The sequence below is a fragment of the Amphibalanus amphitrite genome, unplaced genomic scaffold, assembly GCF_019059575.1.
Source record: "Amphibalanus amphitrite isolate SeventyFive unplaced genomic scaffold, NRLGWU_Aamphi_draft 000097F_arrow, whole genome shotgun sequence".
Lineage (NCBI taxonomy): Eukaryota > Metazoa > Arthropoda > Thecostraca > Balanomorpha > Balanidae > Amphibalanus > Amphibalanus amphitrite.
Genome location: NW_024881592.1, coordinates 148,954 through 175,813, shown reverse-complemented (window position 1 = coordinate 175,813; position 26,860 = coordinate 148,954). Strand labels below are relative to the sequence as shown.

The following is a 26,860-nucleotide window of genomic DNA, read 5'->3' as shown; positions in this document are numbered from 1 at the left end:
GAACAGTGAATGAAAGGTATCATGTGATAACATATACAAAGTTATTGTGCATCCTCTTTTGACACGTTTTTGCTATAATAGGCGGATCCAGGCGTCCAAAAAGGGGGGTTATGTTTTACCTCTCAACATAGAAGCCCTGACACCGCCTATGCATGACCAATACAATTGTAGTCGTTCTCTCATAAGAAAATTGTAACATAACAAGACCATTACCACCCTTTTTAGAAACAGTACCAACAAAAACCTTATTTACTATACTTTTTGTGTACCCCCAATCTCAATGATCTGTATCCGCCTATGATTTTTGAAAATGCATATTTTTAGGATCCATGTGAATTCCTGGTTTATTCGCTATCGATCGGCAAAAGTTGCGTTAAGATTGGTTCAGAAACCTGGCCGTGATAAACAGTCTAAAATGTATCTGCAATTTGCCCGTTTTTACCCCCTCTACCCCCCTATTGACATTTTTTTAATATAAATTAACACATGGTTTCCCGTGTGTAAATGGTTTTAACGCACGACGTGGATGGATTGGAGCACGAGTGTGTTAATGCACGAGTGAAACGAGTGCATTAACGCACAAGTGCTCCATTCCATCCACGAGTGCGTTAAAACCATTTATGCACGGAAACCATGTGTTAAACTAATTAATACATGCTTAACGGTGCGAATTTAAATGAAAATTAAACCTAGTCCATGCCACTAAAAAGGGCCCTTTATGGGAAATCTTAGAATAAAGTCAATGACCCTTCCGAAAAACTTCAGTCGAGAAAGTCATCACTGCACGCGCGTGCACCAATATATATTAACACATGGTTTCCCGTGTGTAAATGGTTTTAACGCACGACGTGGATGGATTGGAGCACGAGTGTGTTAATGCACGAGTGAAACGAGTGCATTAACGCACAAGTGCTCCATTCCATCCACGAGTGCGTTAAAATCATTTATGCACGGAAACCATGTGTTAAACTAATTAATACATGCTTAACGGTGCGAATTTAAATGAAAATTAAACCTAGTCCATGCCACTAAAAAGGGCCCTTTATGGGAAATCTTAGAATAAAGTCAATGACCCTTCCGAAAAACTTCAGTCGAGAAAGTCATCACTGCACGCGCGTGCACCAATTTAAATTGGTGCACGGCTACCTTCGAATTAACGCACGGTTAATCTCCAGTGAACGCACCGTAAAGTATGTATTAATTTAAATTGGTGCACGGCTACCTTCGAATTAACGCACGGTTAATCTCCAGTGATCGCACCGTAAAGTATGTATTAATTTTTATTTTTTAGAAATGTAGATCACGTTGAGCGAAATCGAATGCCGTTTGAATTTTGAAAATCGGCCCGTTAGATCTCGAGATATCAAGGGGAGTCATAAACAGCCCCCCCTGCCACTAATAGGGGTAGCCAGGAGCCTGCCACTAATAGGATTAAGATTTTTGGAAATGTGGATCGATAATTAAAAGTCGAAGATAGCCATTTGTTTGTTTATGGTAGGGGCAGTTTTGTGGCATTTATGGCATGTCTGTACGGTCTGTTCTGAGATTTTAAATGATTTTTTTGAGCATATGCCATTTCGGTCGAAAACTAAGAAATAATGATGCCATTCAAACCTCCATATGCCAAAAAAAGTTAAGACAAATTTTGTGAAATTTCGTCACATTAACCTTCAAGCAATTGTCTATAGGTTACTACAATTTGGAGCGCGTCAGTGGCGCGCCATTTTTTTCTTACAGCTACACCGCGGAGAAAAAGCGGAGAAAAAGCAACGAACCCTCCCCCAGCAACTCGTGGGGTATGCTACATGTACAAAGTAAAGTGCTCATACAATGCTCGGCATTTTACATAAATCGTTTGACGTTTGACATTGTTTTAGTCCACGACCGGTAGGGCTATTAGCGGACCGTATCACCCTTTGCGGGGAGCGCATGGAATCCCTCCCCCCCCCGCCCCCTAAGATCTCCTAATGTTACCGACCGACCCCATATGCCACATACCTATATATGCCCCCCCGCACTGGGGCGAGGGTTGACTTTTTAAATAAACAAATGTAAACATCAGGATCAGACTCGTTCACAAACAAGCTAGGTCATCGGCCGAATTTTGATAAACACTCAGCGAACAGTTCGCAAACGTTCATGAACTTACAAAATGGCCGAAGAGCCGTGATTATGGCAGGTCAGGTGAGTCCAATGATATAATAATTTGTTAGATCAAATTGGGGTGACAACATCATGGGAAAGGTCAGGTCAAAGTTGCTCAGGTCACAAAGCTTACTTGATGTCATGTTGTGTATCATTCGATTCGTCAGATCGTTTTGAGTCCATTGGTGGCTTTTCCGACTCGCTAGGTCAATTTGATCGAAAGTTATTAAGGAAAAACTTCGATTACATCAGGGGCGGCACATGCCCCCTCGGCCCTTCTCCTCCCTCTCGGTCGGCGAGGGTTCGTGTACGATTTCACAAAATAGTATGAGTGATAGATGCGCACATTGCGGGCAATGGCGCAACTATAAAAGCTACTAAAACCTTTCGTGCATGGGCTATATTCTGCTGTAATTCCGGCTTAATGAAAGCACACGAGAGGAAAAAAAACATAATTGGCCTCCAAGAGGCTGGGAGAGCAATTGATTTATGTCGACAAGTTACACAAAAACGGTACGGTGCATATAATACATTGCTCGGAAGGCTTTACACAACACACATCCTTCAAGGACCACTTCGCTGTTCTGAGAACGCAAACGCGCTCAAGACTCCTGGACTCGATACCAGTCGCACAGTCTTATAAAGGAGGCGGCAGCGGGGAGACGGACAGCCATTTATCCCTGCAGGGCAGTCGGGCGTACGTTCTCATACAACATGATGTACATCTGGATGAAGACGATCGTGGGTACCGTGCTGGCCACCAACTTTGCCGTGCCTCTGTTCGTGGTGCTCAACGACCGCCGTCTCTGGGACGAACCAATGGCGGCGCTCGCCGGTAACATGTCTCTGGCGTGTGCCATGGACGGACTGGCCATCATACTCATCGGAATCTACGACCTTATCCGCCTGGACATCACCGGCCTGTGCAGATCCCTGCAGTACATCGGATTCGGGTTCGGCATCGCCTTCAAGGCAGGCCAGGTCTGCATGGCGCTGGATCAGTTCGTGGCTGTATTCTATCCTCTGCGCCACTTCACCATCATGAAGCGCGCTTTGCCGTGGATGTTAGCCGCTACTTGGCTCACATGGTCTGTCCAGATCGTCTTTGGTCTTCTGGTCAACATCTTCGACATGGAGACATTCGCCGACAACGCGCTGAACAGCACCAACACTACGCTGCTGTTTCCCGAGTGTCGCTGGGAGAGTGCGCTCGCCAACGTGTACACGATCGTGTTCGAAATGCAGCTGATCACCTTCTCCCTGGCCACCGCCTGTCTGCTGGTTTATACAGGTGCCGCCGGTCACCGCGTCATGAAGAACCTCATCGAAGAAAGAACGCGTCGTGGAGGCTTTCTCGTCCCCACTGAGGATCAAAAGTTCTTCAGCAACTTCCGCGCCTTCAAGAAGATCATCGCCGTGCTCTCGCTGACAGTGACAATGGACATCGTCGCCCCGATCATCCGCTTCGTCAGCCGCTGGTACCCGATGCCCAAGGTGAACGGCTTCCTGCACCAGGTGCGCCTGCTGGCCTTCATCTTCGAGGGCTGGGCCTACGGTCTGCTGAACGCCAAACTGCGCGCTGCTTATAGAAAAGCTTTGTGCGGGACCAGTGCCAGAGGCTCGACCAGCCCCACCGTCTGCCCACATACGGAAGGACCAATTAATTCCCTGCCGAAACGGCACACCGGTGGTAACAACATTGGAGAAATATCCTCCGCTTCCATCGCGGTAGCTTAGCGTACATGTCACACGCTGTGAAAACCCAGCGAATAATCTGGGTAGATGGCCGGGCGGAAGGCGGGCCGCCGGAGTGGTCACGGAGCAGTGATCATTCAAAGGAGCCTGCCGTAGCCTGCCATGTTGTATGTAATTGATGTTTCTGTTCATTCGTACATACATCTAGCGCTAAATATATTTGCGGCTGAACAAATGGTTTTTCGAGGGAACAACGAAAAACCAACAGGTACTAGATCCCAGGGTAGAAGTATGTAAGTGCGATACTTAAACATTTCTTTGGAAACGCTGTCCCAACTCATTCGAAATATTTTCTGGCGTTTCATGACAAACACGCAGCATTTCAAATGTTTCTGAAATATCATTGGAATTGATTCTCCGTTTTCTACTACACTTACGGTATCGGACTGTATCACATCCTTCCAAGATAAAATATCACAACTTATTTCCGTTACAATTCAACCGATCAATAGCAGCTTCAGATAGACTCCGTTTCAGATAATTCATGTATTTCTGGAGACCAAGTCGTGTCATTAGCGCAACAATGCCCTTTAACGAACCTCAGGTAGCATTAGCAACAGGTTTATCATGAAAAATGGGAATTTTCCCTGTTTCACACCAGTGTTCTCCAATGCCCCTCCCGCTGTCTGCCGATCCAACTCTGCTGCTGCTGTCCTGTGTCCTCGCTCACATCATCTCACTGTGCTCCTCCAGCAGGGCGGAGGTGATGATGGTCTGGAAGCTCTCCTCCGAGTCCAGGTTCAGGCCGCTCCGCAACAGCGCCGGGAAGTAATCGTCGCGGAAGTCCTGCTTCATGCACGATTCCACCTTCACCATCTGAAAACGGCGGGACGGGTCATACGCTGCAATACACACAACACCATACCGTAACGCAGAGAGGCAGAGTGAAAAAGAACCGCTAAAACAGCTACGGCCATCATACTTTGCAAAAAAAAAAATATACAAAAACCGAATGGGAAAGAGACAGTTTCGCCTATCGTTAGTTTGTTACGGGCCGTCGTAATAATGACTGCAGCGTCAGCAACACTGGACGTACCTCGAAGCACTTGAAGAAGGCCATCTGCTTGCCGAAGCCGGCCATAATGGGAGACTTCTCGAAGATGGAGCTGGGGATGCAGGAGGCAAAGTCGCGGCACTTGTCCAAACCGTCGCACAGGTCGTCCGTCATCTCCTTCGGCAGGGGCAGGTCCATGATCCTACGCTTCATCGACGGGAAATCCACCTGCTTGTCAGAGTCGAGGAACTTGAGCTCCTGCAGCACGCAGGTCATGTTGCCGACGAGGGAGGCGATCTTGGCCCTCATCTGCTCCAGTTTGTCGGCGGTGATGTGGCCATCTGCGCTGCGCCTCCAGCGACGCTGGTAGGATACCTGGAGATGTGACCACACAGATTGAAGGTCTAAGCAATCAGTGCTCTCAGTAGCTGATATTTATATGATGGCAAGATGCCTGCCACAAAGTTTAACGGTTAACACTCAGTTCTATATCGACTGATAAAGATATCAACCAGCAAAAAATCACTCCATCCTCTGTTATTATGTCCTGACATCCTGTGAGTCCCTGCTGTCCTCGCCAGACCCCCACGCCACGGCACGGCACTCACCGGCCGGAACTGGACGGGGACGGGCACATACTGGACGCTGTGCGCGTAGCTGGCCGGCCGGGAGGTGTACTCGGAGCCGGCCAGCATGGCCGCCATCTGACCACGCAGCTGCGGCATCTCGGGCCCCTGCTGGCCGGCGCACTTGTCGCAGGCCGCCTCCACCTCAGCCTTGATGTCGGCCATCAGCTGCTCGCCGAAACAGCTCTCCATAATCTGGTGGTACGCAAATGGTGGTGTAGTTTGAGCTGGAAATGTCGAGTGTCAGATCAGGTGATCCAGGTCAGATAGAGTCAGTTGGTAGGCATGTGAAGCTTGAACTTTCAAAATATTGTCGTAAATTAAGATATAGGTAAAATAGATAAATAACTGCACGAGAACACCTTTAAATACCATTGAAATAACTGATTTGACGTGCTTAATTTACAATAAAAAATGCGCAAAAATTTTAATACCTTCTCCCATTTGTCAATGACCAAGGCATCATGCATTCACCTACAAGTAAATTAGCACAACGAACGCTTACCTTCTTCATGGCATATTTCTTGAGCAGCTTCTTTGGAATGCCCGCCGAAGCGATGCATACACAAGCAGCCAGAAGGAGAATTTGGAGCTTCATGATGCTGATTCTGAAAACATAAGAATGAAAAATGTAAACAATACATATGTCAACAATTGATGAGCTCTGCAAAAAGATAACTTCAAGATTCGTAAAACACTTTAAAAACTTGTCGCCTACAACGCATGCAACGCAAATGCAAATAAAACGCGTTAGTCATGAAAAAGGACACGTTGACTGCCGGCCGCAGGCTGACGCCTGACTGTGATCATAGCTCACCTAGATGACAAGGACGGGGCGCTGTGGTCCCACGACTGAGTGGGGACGCCACCGGGAGGTGGTCTTTTATAGGACCCGCGGCGATCGCTGGGGTGAGACGCACCCGAGGCCATTAGCACCAGAGGCGGTGACGTCACGCGAGTCATCATCCTGCCCACGCCGCCGGAGCGGAACACTCTGAATGGGCAGCCGTTTTGTGTTTGTGTGTGTGTGTGGGGGGGGGGGGAGACCAAACATGGTGACCGCTCTGTAATCGGAGGCAGCGTCAGCTCTGCTCCAAGGGATAGAAGGCAGTGACAATACTGTTTTTTTTTTACATCAATAGGAAAACATCAGTTGCGAACGTGATCACCGATCATTCCAAAGTAAGTGGGGGCCATACTTTCTTTTGGCCCCACCTTTTCAGATCGAACAAAAATCCTACAAAAACTTTTTTGTATGTTTCATGTTCTCGTTTAATGAAAGGTCTTTCTTGCGCCATCAAAGGAAGTAAATTTCATTCATGAGTGGGCTCAGCTTCGCATTCTGTCATTTTGGCGGTCAGTGTCACTGGCACCGGTTCAGGAGTATGGCCGGATGTGAGATATACTCTAACTTATGTGAAATATCGGCGTGGGTTTACTTGAGGGCTGAGGCTCTCGTAAGCCCAGCATTGGCTGCCATGAGACCCTCTTCGGCATTTGCCCAGCCAGCAATTCGTCCGGGATGCGGTTGGGGACGGTCGGGATAGACTCCGGATGTCCCGACTTGTCCCTACCGGGTTGGGTAGGCTTGGGTTGTCCCAATCGATACCGGACCTCGATGGCCGGCGGTAGGGGCGACTCGGGATTTCCGGACCACATGCTTAATCGGTTGGGACGCGGTACGGATAGCCCAATCGAATCCCATGTTAAGACAGGCTTGTGATTTACGTTGTTATCCCAACCGATCTGAGAAGGCGCTTCGGGCACCATATCCGGTGGCCCAGAAAGCCTGGAAAAGCAATCAGATGGGCCGCGTGCAGGCAGACGCGTCCTTTGAGCGCAGCGGCCAGTCTAGCTGCCGCGTTGGTCAAGTGTCGATCCCTGCTTTGAGTTGCTGCCTTAGGATATTGCTTTTGAACTGGCTCTAGCAAGCGGTCGGTTCAACTGTTGTCGTTGCAGGGAAATCAGTCCGTCTTTGAGAACAGGGTGAGTAAAGTGCACACTTCATCCGTGATGTAGGGAGCGGGAAAGCTAAGCTATAGGTAATATAAATTTTTATGTTCGTTGTGGTTGTACGGCATGTGAATTACACTCGTGCTGTCGCATGTTTGATCAGTTAGGGGAGAGTGGGGTAATTTGGCCGCTTTTTTTAGAAAACGATGTAACTAAAAATCTACAACACCTTGCTGCATTTTCTCAACGCTGACAGGTGTGGCATACATTTTACTTTCCTGGACAGTAAACTTAAAATGATAGGGTGACTACTTATATTGAAATTGTGACGTATTACAAAGGTCTGCAAAGCGGCCAAATTGCCCCACTAGCAGGGTTATTTGGCCGGGGGTGTGGGGCAATTTGGCCGGTGTTAGTTTGAGGCCATAATTTTTGTTATCGGCGAGTCAGCTTCACATACAGCAATGGCGCGTGTCCTACGACGCATTTGAAGCATTTTGGAGGTTGACTCAGCCGTCACAGGGGTCGAAAATAGTCAAAATAGCGGCTCTAGATGCGATGACAGTTTTTACGAATAGCTTTTGAAGTAATCAAGCTAGGCAAAAACTAAAAGTACCATCGTAATTCTCTCGTCATTCCGCATCGAAACATGTATGTGTTGACCTCGAGAGGTCAAGGTCAAAGGTTGGCTTCAGGTCACGTTACCTCAGGTCGCTTGATCTCAAGGTTACGTGAGTTCAAGGTCATCATGCATGTCATTCGATGCGCCTTGACGAGCTGAACACAATGAGACCATTTGCGCGGCTGTATCTTTTTTCTGTAAGTATTTATTAGCAAAAAAACGTTAGGTAACCGTTGATGACGTCACATGCCCTTACAGCTGTCCAATAGGAAATATGTCATCAAGGTAGTCAAAGTTGGTCATGAATATGTCCTTTATGGTATAATTGACAGTGACAACTCGGCCGTCCCAGCATAGTGACTCTGAGCGCCAGTGGCGCAGCCAGAACTCTGGCGACGGGGGTGAGAGACGTTCGCGATGGGCCCCCCAGCAAAGTGGGCCCCCTCAACCTAATGGGGGCCCCTTACCAACAACGAAAGGACAGATCATTGTCCTGATAATAACCAGCCAAATCGGGGAAAAGGACAAATATCTCTTGATCTGAAGAGGCACGTAAAAAACAACAACATATTTACAGAAACACGACCATTCTGCCCTTATTTGATGGACAGCGTGCAATTCATGGCCAGCGGCCACTCAAATGGTCGGGCTAGGTCAAAAAGCTTTTAAAAAAGCTCAACATCAGTTTTTCGACTATTACTTTTGATATAGGAGACGAGGTAGAGTCAGGGGCGGATCCAGCATTTTGCCAAGGGAGGGGCTATTCCGAATCGGGGGCCCCCCATCGATGGGGGCCCTACCTACCCCCAAAAGTTTAAGCCTGGATTTCGTCCACTTTATTTTTGGGGGCCCCCTATCATGCTTTTTTTGCAAAAAAAAAGAAAATGAGAAAGTCGCCCGGGGGGGCGCTATAGTCCCTATCGCCCCCCTGGATCCGCCCCTGCTAGGAGGCCTTGTATGTGAACTAGGAAGCCCTCTGTGATAGCTAGGAGGCCCTCTGTGCAGATGCGAGCGCAGGCCCTCAGTACAGACTTGGAGACCCTTTGTGTGGATGCGAGTGGAGGCCCTCTGTGGAGATTAAGAGGTCCTGTGTTGGCGAAGAGGATATCTGTGCAGGCTTGGAGTCCCTCTGTGCAGGATAGGAGACCTTCTGTGTGAGTTAGGAGGCCCTCTGTGTTGGCTAGGAGGCCCTTTGTTCGGATGCGAGTGGAGGCCTCTGTGTAGGCTAAGAGATTTTGTGTTTGTTAGGACATCTGTGCAGGCTTGGAGGCCCTCTATGCAGGTTAGGAGGCCCTGTAAAAGTGGTCATCTCTGTGAGTATAAGAGACCTCCAAGTTATGAAAAGCTTTACCAATCTTCTAACAAAGAAGTCTTCTCAGCTAGTCTTCTAAGAAATAACTAAGTGGGTAGGTTAAAAAAAAACTCATCGGATTTCGGCCACTTTATTTTCAGGAGGCCCCCTTTTCAGCTTTTTAACTTTTTATTTTATTTTTGAAAAAAATCGGCCAAGGGGGGGGGGGGGCCATGGCCCCCATGCCCCCCCCCCTTGTATCCGCGCCTGGGTAGAGTAATGAAATTGTCTTTTAATTCGGATCAGTTGATGACCATCATGAACTTCTCAAGTAAGGGCATGACCTTGATCTGCGGTCACATTTTGAAGTTGAACTTTTTAATGGAAATTATAGGTGTTAACATTCGATGCATGTTAACGAGAGAATGATGACAAAGTAAATGTCTCATAATTTTTCTCACCAAAGTTCTTGGAAAAATTCTTAGCAATTAGCAAAACTATTTTGGTAAAATGCGACCATTTAGATGGCTTCACCCTCTGCTCTGTTGCCAAACTTGACATGAGGCATTGAGGTCAAATCTTAAAAGCGAAAGCGTTTTGAAAGGCCTATCGAATGAGTTGTTCCGCGAAGCTCTAGCTCTTTGGTTCACGAGTTATACGGTAACGGTTATTTGTGAAAATATAAAAACAAGAATTTTTTGTCGTAATCTTGTCTTTGTGTTTATCATAATTTTATCATAATTTCATCTTCAATGACCTCAGCGATGGCCTAATCGAAAAAGACCTCTACGATTCTGAAGCATCCTACAGCGATCTGTTGCTTTTCTCGTCTTTCTAGCCTTCTTAAATTATGATCGGGTTTGGCCGATACGCCCCCCCCCATGGCTGATTGCACGCGTTAGAGAGCTATCGAACCCACTTTCAGCGCGCTATAGCTTTATATGTCCTCGAGTGTCGAAATAGGCGAAACTTTTCCTTCAATGAACATGATGACGTGGGCTTTGGTCTGAACTGCAACATGACTGAAGTAATTTCTCCATGATTTTCGACGCTCTTTAGAAAGCTGCCTACCACCGCACTTGTCGCTACGTGACCCTGGAGTCGGGTTAGAAGGGAATATTCAAACACCCCTCAGCGACGTAAAACTGGAAAGCCTGGGGCCCTGCTCTGCGGGGCGCGGTCGAGCTAGGCTAGAGCCAGTTCGGGATGTTTACAAGCCCACGTAAAGCCCTCAAAAATCTGCATAGAGTACAGGCCTTCCAAGACTTGGGGGTTTAGATTAGTGATGTCAATTACGGAAAATCGGAATACCGATACCAAACCAAATACTAACCAAAAGTACGGGAAAATACCGAAACCAAACCAACTTGGGAAACTGAGGGAAATACCAACTTTTTACCGATTTATTAGCCTCTTATACATTAGTGAGGGCTTATGATACCAACAAAATACCAAACACATTACGATTTAAATACCAAATACGAAGTTGGTATCGGTTTGGTATCGGTATACCAAAAAGTTGGTATCCGATTGACATCTCTAGTTTAGATATCAACAATCGACATGGTCTTTTGAGACCTGCGTGGTGGCTATCAGAGGTCGGTGGGCCCCTCAAAAGCCGGTGCAGGAGCCTCGGGTGTCAGTTTGGAGCCATCATGGACCGGTGTGAAGTCCTGATGAATACCTAGGCGTCAAACCCCTAGACGTCAGGGTGGGGCCGGGCGGTGAGGCAGGCACAGACCTGAAGAGAAGAGGAATTTTCAGATGTCGGCTTGGCATCTTAACACCGCGTGGTTCTCCTGCTCAGTGACCCGACCTGACCCCTCCCCAGACACCCACCGTGTGGTGGGGCCCTGCATGGCTGTCTCAGAGGCTGACATATCGTACTGCGGGACCTCCATGAGCCTCAAAAACCTCTATGAGCCCCCTCACGCTTGGGGTAGGCTTCCTGAAGCATAAAATCTCTGAGTCTTGAGATGGGCCCATTAGACGTGAACTGGGCCATCAATATACATGTAGGCGCGCCATTTCCATTTTGTCATTTTATGTTCCTTAGTCCACGTTTACCATTCTGCTGATTTCCTATTTTCTTCCTTGGTTTCACAGCCTTGGCACATTGCTCGCTCGGTCCCTCTGACCTGTCGAGGTCACCGGCTGACCGTAGCCTGGGGCAGGGCCCAGGAATGTAGCTGCGCCGTCGCGACCGCAGGGTCAGAAAAGTAGTAACTGGAAACTGTGATATTTGACTCGTTAATGTGTATGTTATGCCCAATAATGTGCTCAGGATTGTAAAATGTATTGTTTGATGCGAGTAGGGATCTCCTGGACATTTAAGTTGCGAATATGATAGCTGACGCGGATGAACATTTCTGAATATGGGCGGTGCCCGGCGCCCCGGCGCTGGTCGGGGGCGCGGCGCGGGTCAGTTGAGCCCCGTTGAGGCTGGTCGTCTAATGTGCCTCTGGAGACGTGTGCCTCTGGTTTCGTTAGCCGATAAGCGACTCAGGGAGCACATTTGTCGCAACGATTGCGTGCGGAGGGCCACACGGTCCAATACACCGATCCGTGACGACATCCGAGTTTCGAACTGAGTCTGGTCGGCGGCTACAGTTGCGACAAGTGCGACAACGCTTCGCGAGACGACGGAGTGACGTCATCTCGTCGTGGAGGACGGCACGCTACAGGAGCAGGAGCACCACACTCGTCCGTACTGGTATGGTGAGCGCCTTCGCGCTATCACGCCTGTGGTGACTCCGCTCCAGGCCATTTGCCGCGTGATCTAAGTGACGTCATAACGTCGGACAGTTGCGTCATAGACTTGGTGACGTCATGCTGAGTGGTTGGTGACGTCATACTGGATGGTTGACGTCATAGTGAGGGGTGACGTAATACCGTACTATTGTGACGTCATGACGGGGGTGACGTCATACTGAGCTTTTGACGTCATATAGCGATTGTGGCGTCATACTTAACGGAGTTCGCGTTTTGTTGGGTGTTCCGTCGGCTGTTAACGTGTTGCCGACGGTTATTGATCGTGAATGAACTGCACTCGGTGTTATATTAAGCAAACTCTAAGTTTTCACGTGATCCTGGATAATTTTCCTATTGATTTACCTCACCTGTCTGGAGACTCACCTCGGTTTCACGCGTCGTCGATAGGCGGTTTGTCCTCCGGGCAGCTCGCTGATTGTCGTAGCTGGCTCGGTCGCCTTGCGTGATTGGTTGATCAACTGCTAACTAAGTCTTGTACTTCAATTGGTCACACTTCTGTTAATCAGCTAGATGATAGTTGGGAGCCGCTTTGATTAGTTGTCATCAATCATGAATCCTCTAGAAGAGCTGAAAGTGTCGGAGTTGAAGGCGGAGTTGAAGGGAAGAGGTGCAGACACTAAGGGTTCGAAGCCGGCGCTGATGCTGCGATTAAATGAGGTTTTGGTTCAAGAAGGAATCGACGTTGCATCATTCGTTGCAGCTCGACGGGACGTTTCCGCCGAACCGAGAGCTGATGCCGCAGCCGCTGAGGTGGCTGTTCCTGATTTAGACAACACGGTCCCGGCTCCTGGACCCCTCGTCAGAGCCACATCACAGATGTCCTTGCGTAGTTCTGCCTCGCAAGTCTCCATCTCTTCGTTGCGAGCTGCGGAGTCGGCGACGAAGGCGGGACTGATGGCTCGAGCTGCCTTTCTGAAAAGGAAGCAGAAGATGGAGAAGGAAGAACTGGAGATGAAGATGCGCAAGCAGAAGATGGAGAATGAAGAACTGGAGATGAAGATGCGCATGGAGAATCTGCAGTTGGAGAGTGAGCTGGCAGAGGTGGAAGCCAGAGAACGTGCACTGATGGAAGCCGAAGAGCAAGGTTCTCAAACAAGACCAGGCGTTGCTTCGTTGCGAGCTGTCTGTCCAGCTGAGCCGAACGAGAGGACTGGACATGCAGAAGACGTTGTCGGCAGCGAGCAACCACTGGTCACTGTTCAGTCAGACGCTGGGGCTTCAGAGGCGCGTGCTGATCAGATGAACGTCAGGAAGAATCCACCTCAACCTGACCTTAACGCTTCACAGCCCGATGCTACACAGGTCATCCTGTCCCAGATCCAGCAAAGTCGTCTCCCGAGACCAGAGTTGCCAGTTTTCAAGGGTGATGTAACACAATACAGATCCTTCATCCGTGCCTTCGATAGCAGGATCGGGAGCAAGACCGACAGTGATTCGGAGCGGCTGTTCTACTTGGAGCAATACTGCGCTGGAAAACCACGGGACATCATCAGAGGATGTCTTCACATGACCGAAGATGTTGGATATCTGGAGGCTCGGCGACTGCTGGAACGAAGATATGGCGACCCAGAAACAGTCTCGTCGGCATTCGTTGACATGTTGATGGACTGGCCTCAGCTGAAGCCAGGAGATGTTGAAGGACTTGATCGTTTCTCACTGGCGCTCACCTCGTGTTTGAATGTAATGCAGAGCATTCCTCTTGGAGCCAGGGAGACTGACCATCCCCGGACGATGCGAAAAGTTGTAGAGAAGCTCCCCAGCCATCTGCAGGACTCCTGGCGGCGACGAGCTCACAAGATCCAAGAGTCTGAGAAGAGGAGGGTGAAGTTTCAAGACGTCGTCACCTTCGTCGACAGCGAGGTGCAAATCCAGACCAATCCTACGTTTGGCAGGCACCGAGAAGAACGAGTCAGAAGACAGACACACACAGTCTCAGCTACAGCAGTTGCAGGAGCGGTACAGTCCTCGAAGAGTTGTCTGTACTGTCATGGTAGTCACTTCACTGATCTGTGTGCTGAGTTGGTCAAGCTGCAATGGGAAAAACGGCGAGAGTTCGTTCGTGAGAACAGACTGTGCTTCGGATGCCTTCGAAAGGGCCACAGATTCAGTAACTGCTTCAGGAAGCTCGTCTGTGGAACTTGTAAGCGGCTGCATCCAACAGCGATGCACAAGAACGAAAGTGTTGAAGGAACTGGTCAGAACCCTTCTGATGGAAATGGTGAGCAAAACACTTCTGTGAAGAATGGACGATTGGATGCATCGCCGACTGAAGTCTCTGCTGGTACGGCAAGCTGCAGGTCGTCGGCGATGATGGCTATTCTGCCGGTGAAGATGTGGAACGCTGACTGCTCTCGTTCAGTCGTCACGCATGCGTTCTTGGATTTGGGCTCAAGCGCAACGTTTTGCACGCCGAATCTTCTGAAGGCGCTGGGCATGGAAGGAGAAACTACGGAGCTCACAATGACGACTGCAACAGCTGAGAACCAGCGGATTTCCAGCACATTGGTGAAAGGCCTGAAGATATCTGACATGGCGGGGAAGAAAGTAATGGATTTACCGCCGTCGTACACGTTGCAGAGAATTCCAGTCGATCGCCAGGATATCGCAACAGCTACGGATCTGGAGCGCTGGCCACAACTGCAAGAGGTTGTTCCCCCGGAAGTACATGCGGATATTGAACTTTTGATCGGAGCCAATTGTCCTCAGGCCCTGATACCTCTCGAAGTTCGCGCTGGTGGAGAGGGATGCCCATTTGCCATTCGTACGTCTCTTGGATGGGTGGTGTATGGACCAAGATCCCGCAGCCGGGTTTTCGATGGAAGCGCGAGAGTAAATCGTATCGAGGTACTAAGCCCAACAGATGATGAATTTGACCTTCACAGCAAATTTGTCGCGCTCTACAACCAGGACTTCGAGCATGATCTTAGTTCCACAGACGTTGGCTTCTCCATTGAAGATCGAGCGTGGATGAAGATCGTGGAGGGCGGAGTCCGTCACCTGGATGGTCGTTACCAGATACCCCTGCCACTGAAAAGCGAGATCATCCTGCCGGACAACAAACAGCAAGCAGAGAGACGAGCAGAGCAGCTGAAAAGGAAAATGCTCAAGAGCCAGAAGTATCTCCAAGACTACAAAACATTTGTCAATGAGTTAATCGAGAAAAACTACGCAGAACGTGTCAAGAACGAGCAGATCGACATGGCAGAGGGACGTACCTGGTATATACCGCATCATGGTGTATATCATCCGATGAAACCTGAAAAGATTCGTGTCGTCTACGATTGCTCTGCAACTTACCAGGGCATGTCGCTCAACAGTCGGCTGCTGCAAGGACCAAATCTGACGAGTTCTCTCTTGGGCGTGTTGCTGAGGTTTCGAGAGGGACCGGTAGCAGTCATGGCTGATATTGAAAAAATGTTCTATCAGGTGAGGGTTCCGGAGGATGACAGAAGTTTGCTCAGATTTTTATGGTGGCCGAATGGTGACACAGAACGGGAACTGGAAGTGTATCAGATGAATGTGCACCTCTTCGGTGCGATCAGTTCTCCGTCTTGTGCAAACTTCGCGCTACGGAGGACAGCGCAGGACTTCGGAGATAAGTTTGATGCTGACGTCATAGACAGTATTCAACGCTCGTTCTATGTTGATGATTTCATGAAGACAGGATCTACGGCTGATGAGGTGTTGAGGATTGCAAGAGGAGTCAGAGACTGCTGTGCGTTGGGAGGATTCCGACTGACCAGCTTCGTCAGTAACTGCCCTGACGTCATGTTCTGTTTCCCGGAATCTGAGCGCGTGACACACAAGAAGTTTGATCTGACCGGCCACGATCTTTCTGCGCAGACGCTAAGAGCTTTGGGTGTTCAGTGGGACGTATCTGAAGATACTCTTAGCTTCCGTGTTGATGTCAGGAGGGGTCCGACAACCAGGAGAGGCATTCTTTCTACAGCAAGTGCCGTTTATGATCCGCTAGGGTTCGGAGCTCCTTTCGTCATGTCAGCCAAAATCCTGTTGCAAGATCTCTGCAGGCTGAAGTTGGGATGGGACGACCCGGTTCCAGATGCTCACCTGAGAAGATGGGATCAGTGGTGCAAAGAACTGAGCCTTCTGCGGGAGTTCAGCGTGCCAAGAAGTGTGACTGCACCAGACGCGGTGGTGAATTGCCAACTTCACATGTTTGCTGATGCAAGCGAAGCTGGCTACGGTGCAGTAGGCTACACCAGGGTGACTGACAGCACAGGGACAGTTCGCACTTCGCTTCTGATGAGCAAGGCCAGAGTAGCGCCGCTGAAGACTTCTTCAATCCCTCGACTAGAGCTGGCCGCTGCGACGCTAGCTGTGCAGTTGAGCACACAGATACTTACCGAACTTGACCTGAAAGTTGACGAAGTGCATTTTTGGACGGACAGTGTGTCCACGCTTCGCTACATCCACAATACCACTTCTCGTTTCCAGACATTTGTGTCCAACAGGCTTTCCGTCATCCATGATGGTTCTGAGCCCGGTCAGTGGAAGTACGTGCCGTCTGCACTGAACCCGGCGGATGCTCTCTCCCGTGGACAGTCGGCACGCGAGTTTCTTCAATCGGTATGGGCTACTGGCCCAGCGTTCCTCGGCGCAGAAGCAGCTGAATGGCCTGACCAGAAGCATGTGATCCAACGCCATGAAGATGTTGAAGATCTTGAGGTAAAGAGAGGCTTGGGGACTCTCTCGGTAGCAGCTGAGTGTGACAGTACTTCGAAGTTGTTGAACAGCGTATCTGACTGGCACAAGCTCAAGAGGCACGTGGCGTGGTGGCTTCGGCTGAAGTGCATGCTGTGGAAGCGGTTGATGAACAGAGGTGATTGTGATGCCGAGGTAGCGGGTCAGCTCTCGCGGGTCAGCTCTCGCTTGACCGTTCAAGAACTTGATGATGCAGAAGTGGCGATTGTGCAGTACACTCAGAAGAAGGCCTTTCCAGAAGAACTCAGCTCCCGTTTTGTCAAGAAATCCAGCTCGATTTATCGTCTGAACCCCTGCATGATTGATGGCGTTCTCAGGGTTGGCGGACGTCTCAGCAACGCAGCTATCTCGGACGCAGCCAAACACCAGATGATCCTGCCGAAGAATGGTCATGTCACGGACATCATCATCAGAGACATGCATGAGAAGAAAGGTCACTCAGGACGTGAACATGTTCTCGCTGCACTGCGCGAAAGGTATTGGGTGGTTAACGGCAATGCAGCCGTTCGCAGAGTCCTGTCAAAATGTGTCAGATGCCGACGAGTTCAGGGCCCGATGGTGACTCAACAAATGTCTGACTTACCTGAAGACAGGACGACTCCTCAAGGCGGTGCCTTCAGTCGAGTGGGCATCGACTACTTTGGCCCGTTCCACGTGAAGGTTGGACGTCAGCGGCACAAGCGGTTTTGTGTACTCTTCACTTGCCTGGCGACGCATGCCATTCACACCGAAGTTTGTGAAAGTCTGGACACTAGCTCGTTTCTGAACGCGTTACGTAGATTTCAGGCTAGAAGGGGACAGGTGACGTTCATTCGGTCAGACAATGGCACCAATTTCGTCGGCGCCGAACGTGAGCTTCGTGAGGAGTTTGCCAAGCTGCGTGAGAGCCAGGTGCACAACTTCTTGCTGAAACGAGGAGTCGAGTGGCAGTTTACTCCTCCCGGTGCATCGGCACAGGGTGGTGTTTGGGAGAGGCAGATCCGGAGTGTCAGAAAAGTGCTGAACGCTGTTTTGAGGGAGCAGTCCCTGACTGATGAGTCTCTTCGTACCCTGCTCTGCGAGGTCGAGGCAGTCCTCAACAGCAAGCCGCTGACGACTGTCTCCAGCGATCCGTCCGATCTTCAGCCGCTCACGCCAAACGATTTGCTGTTGTTGCGGGGAGGACCGATTCCAGACGGCGTGTTCTGTGAACGAGATTGCTTTGCGGGAAAACGGTGGAAACAAGTCCAGTTCTTGGCTGATGTTTTTTGGAAGCGCTGGGTAAAAGAATATCTGCCGCTGCTTCAAATTCGTCAGAAGTGGAACAAGGTTCAGAGGAATTTGCAAGTTGATGATGTGGTACTGGTTGCTGATATGAACTCTCCACGCTGTCACTGGCCTTTGGGACGAGTCACCGAGGTTTTCCCAGATAGAAAGGGTTTTGTGCGCTCTGTGATAGTCCGTACCACTACATCTACCCTGAAGAGACCGATCTCCAAGCTGGTGCTGGTGCTGGAGAGCGAGACCACCGACATTGAGAGCGTGTGAGACCACGAGCATGGCAGACTATCGCACGTGGTGACGTGATTTTCATATCAATTCCAGAAGACTAGTTTGTGTTGATTGATAGCTGTATTTCCAGAAGACTGAACTGGGGATTGACTGCAAGCGGTTGGCGATGAAGGCTCCAATTGCGCTTAGCACGTTTGGTCTGTTGAACCTGGAAGGTTCAAGGGTGGGGGTGTAGGCGCGCCATTTCCATTTTGTCATTTTATGTTCCTTAGTCCACGTTTACCATTCTGCTGATTTCCTATTTTCTTCCTTGGTTTCACAGCCTTGGCACATTGCTCGCTCGGTCCCTCTGACCTGTCGAGGTCACTGGCCGACCGTAGCCTGGGGCAGGGCCCAGGAATGTAGCTGCGCCGTCGCGACCGCAGGGTCAGAAAAGTAGTAACTGGAAACTGTGATATTTGACTCGTTAATGTGTATGTTATGCCCAATAATGTGCTCAGGATTGTAAAATGTATTGTTTGATGCGAGTAGGGATCTCCTGGACATTTAAGTTGCGAATATGATAGCTGACGCGGATGAACATTTCTGAATATGGGCGGTGCCCGGCGCCCCGGCGCTGGTCGGGGGCGCGGCGCGGGTCAGTTGAGCCCCGTTGAGGCTGGTCGTCTAATGTGCCTCTGGAGACGTGTGCCTCTGGTTTCGTTAGCCGATAAGCGACTCAGGGAGCACATTTGTCGGTACGTAACTAAATGTCGCGGTAGCACAATCATGTAATCAAGTGCTTTCGATATAATTATACTGTTTCGTATATGCATATTCAAGTGCATGAATGGACGCGTAGCAATGTACCTGGTTGCCTTTATCAAGTTATTTATTTATGCGTGTGTTATGTTCCCCCTCGCCTGTCCCTTTTATTTCCGTCACGTTTGTTTGCGCTCGTTTATGTTTATTTGTGCAATGCTTAACTTAGGGCCGTTGTTTTACAGCAACGATTGCGTGCGGAGGGCCACACGGTCCAATACACCGATCCGTGACGACATCCGAGTTTCGAACTGAGTCTGGTCGGCGGCTACAATACATGTGGTGAGTTGACCTATATCAAACATGATATCGGCTCAATCAGGATTGGGATAGGCCCTCTCAGACCCAGACCAGGCACGGAGTACGGACCCTCCCACACATAGGATGATCCTTTCATTCCTGGGATGAGTCTTCTCAGGTCTGAAATGGGCCCCTCTCAGGCCTGAAGTGGACCCTCTCAGGCCTTAAATAGGTCCTCTAGGGCCTGAAATGGGCCCTCTCAGGCCTGACATTAGCCCTCTCAGACCTGAAATGGGCCCCTCTCAGGCCTCAAATAGGACCTCAAGGGCCTGAAATGGGCCCTCTCAGGCCTGACATTAGCCCTCTCAGACCTGAAATGGGCCCTCAGACCTGAAATGGGCCCTCAGACCTGAAATGGGCCCCCTCAGCCCGTAAATGGTCCCTATCATGTCGAAAAAGGGCCCCTGGCCCCTCATACCGTAACTGGGCCCTCTCAGGTCTGAAATGGTGCCTCTTATGCCTGAAATGGGCCCTCTCTGGCCTCAAACGGGCCCTCTCTGGCCTAAAACAGGCCCTCTCTGGCCTAAAACAGGCCCTCTAGGGCATGAAATGAGCCCTCTCAAGCTTGAAATGGCCCCCTCAGGCCAAAAATGGGCCCCTCTCAGGCCTGAAATGGGCCCCTCTCAGGCCTGAAATGGGCCCTATCAGGCCTCAAGCATGCCATCTAGGGCCTGAAATGGACCCCTTCAAGCCTGAAATGGGCCCTCTCAGGCCTGAAATGGCCCCTCTCAAGCCTCAAACAGGCCCTCTAGGGCCTGAATTGGGCCCTCTCAAGCTTCAACTGGGCCCCTTCAGGCCTGAAATGGGCCCTCACATACCTGAAATGGACCCTCTCAGGCCTGAAATGGCCCTTTCATGCCATGGAACGGGCCCTCCTAGGCCTTGGATTAGTTCAATCGGGCCTTGGATCACCCCTTAAATCATAATATGGGACTATATATCCTAAGGGGGGGGGGGGCTATCAGGCCTGAAGACTGTTTTTCAGTCCTATGACGGACCTTGACATTAGTGATAAAAAGATTGTCAGGCTGCATAACGTTACAGTTCGAATCGACGGTGGGCCCCTAGGATAAGAGACGGGGGTGAGATCTCACCCCTTTCACCCCCCCTGGCTGCGCCACTGCTGAGCGCACCGGCCAAGTTGCCCCGCTAGTCCCGGCCAAATGACCCCACATTGCCATTCTGAAAATTTTTGTCTATAAAATCGTCATGGCTGTACAGAGCTAGATGAAATTGCTCTTGGAACCGCTGAACATCCTCAAAAATGGCGCTATAATGTTGGAATTCGCTTTCAGCCCAAATATTAGGATTAACATCAAAATTTCTTTGATGTTAATCCTGTACCGTCACTACATAGCAACACGCGCAGTGGTCGGGGGGGGGGGGGCGGATTTCGCCCACCCCTCCTGTTTTTCACCAATAACTCGCGCCGCAAACATAATATTAATGTGAAATTTCGGCTATCTGTCCAAAATGGAATTGCGGATCTTCTCGTGCAAGAAATAAGAAAATCGGTTCACAACTTTTCTAGTAATAGCGGTGTAAAGTCAAACATCCTGCCGCCGCGGCGGCCGGCGCTAGCCGTTACGCGCCGCCTGAATTGTAGACTGTGCCGGGGCGGGACGGTTCTGTCTTTACATCGCGCTCCCACTGGCGGATCCAGGGGGGCCACGGGGGCCATGGCCCCCCCCCAAAGGCCTAAAGTGGCCTGTTTGCCCCCCCCCCCAAAACGTAAGAAAAATTGCTAAGAAAATATACCTTGATGGAGGTTTTTAGCCACTTGGTGAAGTAAAGCTTTCCACAGCATAATATGGAAGCAATATGGTAGCAGTGAGGGTCAGTCAAAAGTTGCGCGAGTGGAGTCGACCTTCAAAAAAGACTTGTTGGCACGTGTTTATGGCGCGGTAGCTGGGAGTTGGCGGTGTTTCGCGTGGTGTGGCATCACTGGCGGATCCGGGGGGGGGGGGGGGGCACAGGAGCCTGAGGTGCCCCTGACAGACCCGTGGTGCCCTTGGTAGGTCTGTGGTGCCCCTGGACCCTGGCAGGCCTGTGGTGCCTCTGGCGGGCCTAGGGTGCCTCTGCTAGGCTGCTGATGCCCCTGGGACCTGACAGGACTGTGGTGCCCCTGACAAGCCTAAAGTGCCCCCAACAGGCCCGTGATGCCCCCGACAGGCCCAAGGTGCCCCTGCGTGATGCCGTGATGCCTGCGAGGTCGGTGGTGCCCATGCGAGGTCGGTGGGGCCCCTGACAGGCCCATGGTGCCCCTGCGAGGCCGGTGGTGCCCCTGCTAGACCGGTGGTGCCCCTGGCAGGCCTGTGGTGCCCCTGCTAGGCCGCTGGTGCCCCTGGGCCCTGACAGGACTGTGGTGCCCCTGACAGGCCCAAGGTGCCCCTGTAAGGCCTGTGGTACACCTGCTAGGCCTCTGGTGCCCCTGACAGGCCCATGGTGCCCCTGCAAGGCCGGCGGCGCCCCTGACAGGTCTCTGGTGTTCCTGACAGACCTGGGGTGCCCCTGACAAGCCTAGCCTGTGGGGCCCCTCACAGGCCCGTGGTGCCCTTGTTAGGCCTGTGGTGCCCCTGGCGGGCTGGTAGTGCCCCTGCTAGGCCGGCGGTGCCCCTGACAGGCCTGTGGTGCCCCCGGGCACCAAGGGGGGTCATGACCCATGTGGCCCCCCTTGGATCTGCCACTGGTACATATTATATTGATTTGTAATGGCGTTATGGCTTATGCAATATGCAATTGCAGGCACTTGGTATCCCTCACTTATCCCTCATTGGGGGCTCTGGCGGGCTCCTGAGGGCCCACGTCTATCTCCGGGAGCCCTAGACAGGCTCCTTTGGGTCCTTTCAGTCCACTATAGCATAAGAGGTCTCCATGCAAGTCCTATACATCTGAGGACGTACCCTGACGTCTGAGGTACTCAACTGCAGCTCCAATGGTCTCTTACACTGGCGGATCCAGGGAGGGGGCATTTAGGGCCATGCCCCCTTCCCAGAGGCCTAAAGTGGCCCGTTTGCCCCCTCCCCCAAGCGATAATGAAGCACAGTTCAATCAGTGCCTGGCCCAGGAGCCGAGTTAGACCACCTCCCGTTTTACCACCTCCCGGCCCGCAAAGGGACCCAAGCACTGACTCGAAGCGGGTTAACTGGTCGACAAAAGCAATACTAAGTGTTTACAAAGTAATATAAAGGCATGGGTCGGGTGGGCTACCATTTATATATTTTTATTTTTAGTTAAAAAAAAATATTCATAGTGTCAGGGCTGTGACGAAAAATAAGTGGCCTAAATCCGATGAGAAAACAGGATTTGGGGGTACCCTAGGTTTGGCTCCTGCATGAGTTGGCCCCCCCCCCAAAACGCAAGTCTGGATCCGCCAGTGCGCGCTCCTTACCGCTGATTATATTAGATTCGCGTCAAATTCGGTGAGAAGACTGAGAAATGTAGAGGCAATCATATGGTCAAAGAATTTTGAAAATCGGCCGGTAGCAACTTGAGTTATGAGTGTGTAAACACAAAATTGTGATTGCCGCGTTTCGCGCGTCGGCCGATCCCGCTTCAGCCGGCGACATCCTACCCTTAGCAGGCTTCTAACTGCCATATTTATTGCTGGATTATCTAGAAATTCACCAGACATACTTACAAATGTTTGTTCTTTCGTATAGTAAAGAAAAAATAAAATCGGCCGGTAACTTTTTGAGTTATCGGCGTGTAAACGCAAAAAAAGTCGCTCATATGGCAGATTTGACCACATTTGACCTCATTTGACCTTAAAGATATTGACCTAGGGTCATGAAATTCACACACAACAGTGTTTCTCATGGCTCCCACCTACCCTCCAAATTTCGTCTTTCTAGCTTCAGTGGGAGCTGAGATCTTACGGGGGGGGGGCGACATCCGCGCCCCCCTTCCACTGGGCGTAGTACTCGCAACCCTTCCACCGCGCGTGTTAAGTTTGGTGCTTCTGGGTGCTAACGTCTGCCTGTTAGCAGATCTAAGTTGTTTTCTACCTTTTTTGCAATATATCAAAGCGACAGTCAGTAGGATGTGAGGCTCAGCAGGCTATTATAAGCAATCAAAATTAATAGGCAACGAGACCTATTTTTTCTACGTTTTCTAGATTCGCCTGAGGAAGTGCAATGTGTGTAGGTGTTCGCCTCATGTCAGAAGCTACAAGCCTACAACCTAACGCAGAGTAGACATGGTATGCCGTGATGAAGGTGGATTTTGCTGATGCTTTCGCTTTCAATGCTTATGGCATGATATAACTCGCTGAAGAGTCATTTAATTCACGATATTATTTTTATATATTAAGAGATTCAAGTCAGCTATTGACAAAACGTTTATTTTCAGTTCAGGGTCAACTGAGACATGGAAACACATTTTGTAAGTGGGATTAACATGAAAAACACGAAAATGCCCTCCTTTCTGACAGCACAGCAGAACAGGGCCAAAGACATGGCGAGGTCCGGTCGCCATCTTCTTCGATCTTCGTTCTTAAGTCTTGAGTGAGCAGTTTACATATCACTGTCCTCCTCCAGCATGGCGGAGGTGATGATGGTCTGGAAGCTCTCCTCGTCGTCCACGTTCATGCCGTCCTTCATCAGCTCCGGCAGGTACTGCTCGCGGAAGTCCTTCTTCATGCACGCCTCGATCTTGGCCATCTGTTGGCAAACCAGAGCACAATCTCAGCAAGGATTCAGGATACACCGACTCACATGATTGTCGTTTGCGAAACATGTGCGCCGTTACTTTCACTTATTGGGTTGAACGTTATAATGTTACTATCGTAATCACGCTTTCACGTATCACTAAAGCTAAATAAGCGAAATCAGTGTTTATGGTGAACAGATATAGGCACTGACCTTCAGGCACTTGATGAAGGCGACCTGCTTTCCAAAGCCGGCGGCGATCGGAGTCTTGGCGAAGAAGGACTCGGGCAAGCAGGAGGAGAACTGGCGGCACTCCTCAACACTCTCCACCAGGTCGGCCACCAGTCCCTTCGACACCGGCAGCGCCGAGAAGCGAGCCTTGATGGAGTCGTAGTTGACCTCGTTGTCGGCGGTCAACATGTTCATCTCCTGCATGACACAGGTGACGTTGCCGACCATGGAAGAGATCTTGTTGCGCAGGCGCATGAGCTTGGCGGCGCCGAACTTGCCGTGGTGCGCGTCGCGCCTCCAGCGGCGCTGAGCCTGCACCTGTGGAAGGTCGGTTCGAGATCTGTGAGCAGCCTGGATACTCCTTGTAAAAGAAGAGTAATAATAATTGCATGATGCAGGAGGTTAGGTTACACTTGAATGCAGAACTGAAAGGACACTTGAAAAACCTCGTTATTTGTTACACAAAAAAAAAACTTCAAACCAAAATATCATTCAAAAGTCGCAAAGTTTGTAGGCATTTATAACTTAGCATCCTCTCGAAAACTGCACCGAAGCTGGCGCACAAGAAAAGAAGACGTACCGGCTGGAACTGGACGGGGATGGCCACGTACTGCACGTTCTGCGAGTACAGAGACGGTTGGGGCTGCCCCAGCTCCGAGCCAGTCAGAATAGACCGGAGCCGGTCACGAAGCTGAGGCAGAGCAGGTCCCTGACGACCGTGGCACTTCTCGCTGGCAGCGGCCAACTCCTCCTCCAGGTCAGAGATCACCTGTTCGCCGAAACAGCTCTCCATCACCTGCGAGGAATGATATGGGCTGATCAACGAAACGGACTTTGGTGAAGTTGCAAAGCTGTGGCAGCGGGCAGTTTTTTCGCAGTTTTGGCATATCGGTTGAACCACTATTCTGCTTTAAATGATAGCATGCGCTTTGAAGCATGATGTTTTGGAAACATGAGAAGTTGATCATTCTCAAAATGTTATAATCTACTGCAAGGTCTAACGAATCATCCTGTTCAACAAAAAGTAGTTACATGGCTTCTCTCTCTAGACGTCCCATGATTACCTTCTTCATGGCATATTTCTTGAAGAGCTTCTTGGGGATGCCCGCCGAAGCGACGCACACACAGGTGGCGATCAACAGGATCTGGAACTTCATGATGCTGAAAGACGAGAAAAAGCAGTCGTCGGTCGAGGAAGCAGTTTGGAGATTTCGCGGAAAACTTCTACAAAGCTTTTAGCTATTAGCTCTCTCAAAGCGTGAACGCAAAGAGAATCGAGTGTTTGCAACAGCAAGTTACATGTCAAGCTTCCAGCCTAAGCGCTGCACCTATAAGCCCCTTCCTGCTATTCAAAATGGTACGGCCCTCCAGCAAAAGAGTGGTTGGTCAGCCTATGTGCTTTTGGTGTAATAACTTCAATTGACAGAGACACTCCTGTAAAATGACTCAATAGAAATGAGAAAAGGGTTCGTGCACACATTTAGGTAGTGATTTTCAACAGCCATTAACGTATTCATCAATGCAGATCGATGATTGTGATGTTGGCAACCAACCACTTAATACCTGGAAAATAATACCTTGATACCTTATACCTAATACCTTAATACCTTAATACCTAGAAACGTCCTTTTCAAGGTTCAGCATTTTATGTGAAGTCCACAATCAAGGCTAACAAGTTAGACACGGTTCAAGTCAGAGAGGAGGCCAAAGGAAGCTCAGGGCTGCACCAGGAACAACACGTCTCCTTTACAAGTGAAGAGAAGATGAAGCACCTTACCTATGACTGAGAGGTCTTGGCTGAACTGGCTATCGTTGTAGCACGAGCAGCATATATACTGCCCACCGCCGCGCCGGAGGCCCTGCCGACGTCACAGGGAGGTCGTCCTTCGCGGTGTCAACAGAGGAGCGCCACTTTTGCAGATGCCTGACACCTGATGGACAAACATCAGGCGTACGATAGCTGGGTAACGACAACCCCAGCATTGCCACCGGTGTGTCGGTGGCCTCCACAGCGACACCGGCCTGACAGTCGCAGTCGAAGGCACAACAAACTGGCATTGCTGGCTGAACTTGTATGGCAAACTTTTTGTTATGGGACTTTAGATCCTCGAACTGTGCGTCCCTTGTCATAAGCTCTATTAAGACGTGCGCAATCCGCGCAATCCTTCAATTACCTAAGTGCTGCACTAGTGACAGGTCCATCAAGCACAGGTCAACTCAGGGTCAAGGTCAGGTTAATCAGATACGCACAAATACCCGAAAATCAAGAGTGGTATTCGCAAAATATGACATGTTTGACATGTGATGTGTGATATATTATATATGATGCATGTGACACGACTTAACATGATATGATATGACATATGACGTAACAACAGCATGTTTATGGACATTTTTGGGCGGAGATTACGACGGTGACATTAATTTTAGCATACGAGCACGTCTTTGGTCAAAAAGATCAATCTAAGAAATGCATGCATCATAGTCCTGCCTCGTTAAGTAGTTACA

The 26,860-nt window shown here is 50.0% G+C and overlaps 3 protein-coding genes across 4 annotated transcripts; 1 reads left to right on the top strand and 2 right to left on the bottom strand.

The window, feature by feature from the left end:
* Positions 1-4,371: 4,371 nt before the first annotated feature.
* Positions 4,372-6,372, bottom strand: LOC122380394. The gene is made up of 5 exons (XM_043363542.1): positions 6,338-6,372; positions 6,026-6,128; positions 5,503-5,715; positions 4,937-5,269; positions 4,372-4,716 (listed from the first exon to the last, which is right to left on the bottom strand). Exons 2-5 carry the CDS (start codon positions 6,116-6,118, stop codon positions 4,567-4,569), a joined length of 789 nt encoding a protein of 262 aa, XP_043219477.1. The 5' UTR covers positions 6,119-6,128; positions 6,338-6,372; the 3' UTR covers positions 4,372-4,566.
* A 7,560-nt stretch (positions 6,373-13,932) lies between these two features.
* On the top strand, positions 13,933-19,407 carry LOC122380408. Of its 2 annotated transcripts, none has more exons than XM_043363560.1 (2): positions 13,933-17,112; positions 18,459-19,407. In XM_043363560.1, the coding sequence occupies exons 1-2, from the start codon at positions 14,322-14,324 to the stop codon at positions 18,470-18,472; spliced, it is 2,805 nt and encodes a 934-aa protein (XP_043219495.1). In that variant the 5' UTR covers positions 13,933-14,321; the 3' UTR covers positions 18,473-19,407. The 2 variants fall into 2 exon arrangements, with proteins under 2 accessions (XP_043219495.1, XP_043219496.1); XM_043363561.1 differs by having other exon boundaries at positions 13,937-16,110; positions 17,966-19,407.
* A 4,391-nt stretch (positions 19,408-23,798) lies between these two features.
* Positions 23,799-26,429, bottom strand: LOC122380395. Its single transcript, XM_043363543.1, has 5 exons — positions 26,130-26,429; positions 25,417-25,513; positions 24,933-25,148; positions 24,335-24,670; positions 23,799-24,133 (listed from the first exon to the last, which is right to left on the bottom strand). Exons 2-5 carry the CDS (start codon positions 25,507-25,509, stop codon positions 23,987-23,989), a joined length of 792 nt encoding a protein of 263 aa, XP_043219478.1. The 5' UTR covers positions 25,510-25,513; positions 26,130-26,429; the 3' UTR covers positions 23,799-23,986.
* Positions 26,430-26,860: the final 431 nt, after the last annotated feature.